This window comes from Sinocyclocheilus rhinocerous, unplaced genomic scaffold (genome assembly GCF_001515625.1).
Source record: "Sinocyclocheilus rhinocerous isolate Xijiao unplaced genomic scaffold, SAMN03320098_v1.1 scaffold60, whole genome shotgun sequence".
Lineage (NCBI taxonomy): Eukaryota > Metazoa > Chordata > Actinopteri > Cypriniformes > Cyprinidae > Sinocyclocheilus > Sinocyclocheilus rhinocerous.
The window spans coordinates 346,539-350,838 of NW_015656173.1; the positions used below are offsets into that span (position 1 = coordinate 346,539).

At 36.4% G+C, this 4,300-nt stretch overlaps 1 protein-coding gene across 1 annotated transcript in view; it reads left to right on the forward strand.

The window, feature by feature from the left end:
- LOC107719792 (elongator complex protein 4-like) overlaps positions 1-4,300 on the forward strand; it is a 67,255-nt gene that overhangs the window by 34,315 nt on the left and 28,640 nt on the right. The window contains 1 exon segment of the mRNA XM_016527306.1: positions 2,873-2,979. Coding sequence (XP_016382792.1) covers positions 2,873-2,979 — 107 coding nt within the window.

The window sequence follows — 4,300 nt, forward strand, 5'->3', positions numbered from 1 at the left end:
TTGTTTTTTTTTTTTTTTTTTTTTTTTTTTTTTTTGAAGTGTTTGAAAAAAATAAGGTGTTCAGAGTAGGACTGTCGCAATAATTAAATAACCGTCTAATCGCGATTATTTGAACTAACCGCGGTTGTTTCAGACAACCATTATTGTGCTTTTTATACGGCACAGGGGGGAGTCATACACCAAAAGAAACAGAAGAGCACCAGTTTGGTTTTCATGCACTGTGTAGTCTATATCATCTGAAGCCATTCCATATCTTAATGTGAGGGACAGAATTGTATTTACATTGTTAAATTTAAGTTTACAGAAACTCATCTTCCTTCTGCTGCAGCTGTCAGTTATTCTCCGCTCAGCATTCAAACAGCACGTCATGCTCAGTTATGACAGTCAGCACGGTAAAACTCTCTCTCCAAGATGATATATTCCCATTATAATACTTAAGGTGTAGATAAAGGTCTGGGGATTCGCATAAATGACATCTTGCTGGAGTTCATTGCTCTCTCATTTCTCTTCTCTTTGTTTGTACCGTGTGGACTGCAGTGCGCTGCGACTCCATGTTGCTTCAAGCACATCATTCTGCACCCTGGATGTGCATAAGAGCTTTGTGCCGCTCTGTGTGAAGCGTTTCACATTATCAAAGTTTTGCACACAGAAAGATTATTAGAAGCTTTTTTTCATGTATTTAGTAAGAATACAAATAGTTAACAGAATAAACATGTTTAAATTGTATAATGTGCACCAAAGTTTTTTTTCAAGATATTGTTTTTGCTGCTAAATATAGTCAGCTAGTTTAATTTCATAGATTATATATTTTTATTCAAATGTAGATTTTCTCTGTAATGAGGAAGTGAGTATTTAGTGGATTATGTTTAACAAAGGGGTTAAAAAAAGAGTGACCATTAGTTCCACTAACACAGTATTGATATTCTGTAGTGGTGTAGAAAAAAAATAGCGCTGGTGTTGGATCGGTATTGGCCAATTCTTCGAATTTGGAATACTCTATGTAATCTTACACTGCAAAATAATAACTCAAAAAATATTAAAAGATAACATAATTATTTACTGAACCCTTAAATTAATCACAGTTATATAATGAAGCCATAAAAAACAGATAATTAATCATGATAATCGGCATAATCGCCAAAGCCCTAAAACAGACAATTAATCGTCAGCCAAATTTCATAATTGTGACAGCCCTAGTTCAGAGAGTGTTAGCTCTTGCTATTGATTTTGGATTTTCACCTCGTTTCATGAATTAATGCTTTGCCATAAGGTCTTATAGACAATAGTGAATGTGAAGACATACATGAGGCCACTCTTTCTTTTCTGTGGTGCGTCCACTGCACGAAGCATGTTGGGAGTCCTGTCACAGCGAATCAACTCGAGCGGAATCAACCTAGCGCACGGGTCCCTTTACAAGCGGGGCCTTTACACACACACATACACACATGCTCTTTCCGTCCTCTCATCCCCCTCATCCTGGTCTTCAGCGCTTCTTTTTAATGTCATATTTCTACTGGCCGCATAACAGAAAAAAATGGAGCTAGAAATTAAAGAGAGATAGAGGTCGAAAAAGCTTTCTCTCTTCCCAACATGCCCCTGTGCTGACTGACCTTGTTTTACCCCCATCCTCCACTCACCTCTCTTGCTTTCTCTCCCTCCCACCAACCTATTTCTCTCCTCCCTCCGCTGCACTTCTTCTCTCGTATGTTTTGATTTCTGCCCATTGGTGCAACTAATAAAATAATGGTTGATACAATGCTATGGTGGCCAGTGTGAAAGGTGATAGCGGCATGTGCCCACAGTAAAACTCAGCAGACAATGAAAAGCAGAGTCTGTTTAAATACGGAATAGGCATAACAAACCTGAGAAAAATCTTTGCTAGCGAACTTGTTTATTAGCCTGTGCTATATTGTGAATGTAGTAAGAAACACCATGCTCAATGAAATGTAACGCATCAGATTTTTGAGAAAAATGAATTTTAAATGCAATTTCAGTCTAAAAACTTGTATTAAAACTTAATTGTTTGAAATATAGTGCCGCAGTGTTAGAAACCTATTCACACACATTGCACCTAATGCAAAACATGCACTTAGAAAAAGTTGTTGCTCACAACCTGTAAGACAATTTTTTTTGAAAGAAATTAATAGTTTTAATCAGCAAGAATGCATTAATTTGATCATCGTATATCATATAATGCATCATATAATAATTGCTGTTAATAGTGTTCATCGTCTGTTTGATTACGTCTTTAATTGATTTTTCTGTACATTTCTGCCATATGTACATAAACTGACATTCACCACAGATAAGCTACCACTAAATATTGTAGAAACTTAATTTTCTGTAAAGTTGCTTTGCAACGATTTGTATCGTAAAAAGCGCTGTACAAATAAACTTGAATTGAATTGAATCAAAGGTGACAGTGAAGACAGTAATGTTACAAAAGATTTCTACTTCAAGTAAATGCCATTTTTTTAACTTTCTGTTCACCAAAGAAAATAATATATCATGGTTTCCACAAAAAATATTAAGCAGCACGTCTGTTTTCAACATTGTTAATAGGAAATGTTTCTTGAGCAGCAAATCAACATAGAATGATTTCTGAAGGATCATTTAACACTGAAGACTGATGCTGAAAATTCAGCATTACATCACAGAAATAAATAGCATTTTAAAATATATTCAAATAGAAAAGAGTTATTTTGAATTGTAATAATATTTCACAATTTTAATGTATTTTCAATCAGCTCAGTTCAGTGCTTTTGAATGAACTTTTGAAGTCTATACTGAACAATATATCTCATCCGTATGTATTTCCAGCACATTTACACAGTGATATGATTCGCTTTTAATGTCTTTATTGTTTGTTCAGGTCTCCTGCATGTTCGTCAGTTGCCCCGTCTGAACTGTCTGTCATGTGAGGTACCTGATACGAAAGACTTGGCCTTCAAACTCAAGAGAAAGCAGTTCACAATTGAGGTGAGTTTATAACAGTGATGTCACTAGAAAAATTTACAGTCATGTCCTCTCATATGTTTCCTTTAATAATGTTCTCTTCAATTTATTCAGTTGTCTTTTCCACTCGGAAGCACATTCACACAGCTTTTTTTTTTCTTCAACTTGGTTCTATTCAATTGTTGGTTCTAACAATTACAGGTGGAGAGCAGTAAGAGTAGGTGCTAATATTACTCATTTTAATTGCTAATTTTATTTTCCTCCCCCTATGTCACTCGAACCACTGCACATATTAGGAGGTCATGATTATGAATTGATGTCCAGCTGTGCTTCACTAGTTCCTGTTTATCTTCCTGAGCTATTGAGAGTCAATTTGAAAGGTTGAAACAATTGATTTTAGACTGAACATGTTACACCTCTCCTCAGAATAACCTCAAACGCTTGAAAATGTCTCATATATACACTTATATTCTTTAATGTGTAACGTATCGTAGCTGGGGATTATATAGTACTCAGACAGGTCTGATCAGAAATGTTGCATAATGTATTCACTTGAGGAAATGTGCCTAGGAAAATATATTGTCGTTATTATTGTTATTAGTTTGTTAGTAAAATTTGCAAATAGTCAAAAGTTTTGTTGTGTGTAGGGTCCAAAATTATTTTTTTGCTACAGGTGAATTGTACGGGGCCACTAAAGTGACTTTTGGGAAAGAAAGAAAAAAAGTGTACACTTGCGCGCGCGTGTGTGTGTGTGTAAAATTCACTTTAGGGTTTCAGTATAATTTAAAAAATTTAATTTTTTTTTTAGGGCTGGGCAAGTTAACGCGTTATTGTCGCGTTAACGCATTAATTGATTAACGGCAACAATTATTTTATCGCGTGTTAGTGCAGTTTTTTATTATTATGAAAGTCCGTTGCTCACTTGCTCTGAATACACATACAGACAAACCATATGGGTCACAGGAGGGGTGGGATGTTGATCAGTACTGGCTTGGGATGGGTGTCATCACGCGTCTCAACCAATGAGCGCATTTAGGAAGGGGGACCAAGCCTGCAGCAGAGCAGCGCTCACATGAAGAGCTTATGACTGAAAAGTGTGAGAAATAGGAAGTTTACGAGCTTACGACTGTGGGAAATAGGAAGTTTCCGATAGCACGTGAAGGCAGCAGAGAAGCGCTCTCGCTCAGCACAGCGGAGTGCATCGTTTTGTTAACTTTGTGGTTTATTATTTTGAGCCGTTTGGGACGCGGTAACACACGGCCCTCTCACAATATATTGCTTTTCAGATCTATCACTTTTGCCGCTCAGAAATGTTCACGCAATCATGCTGCACGTATCAGAAGTT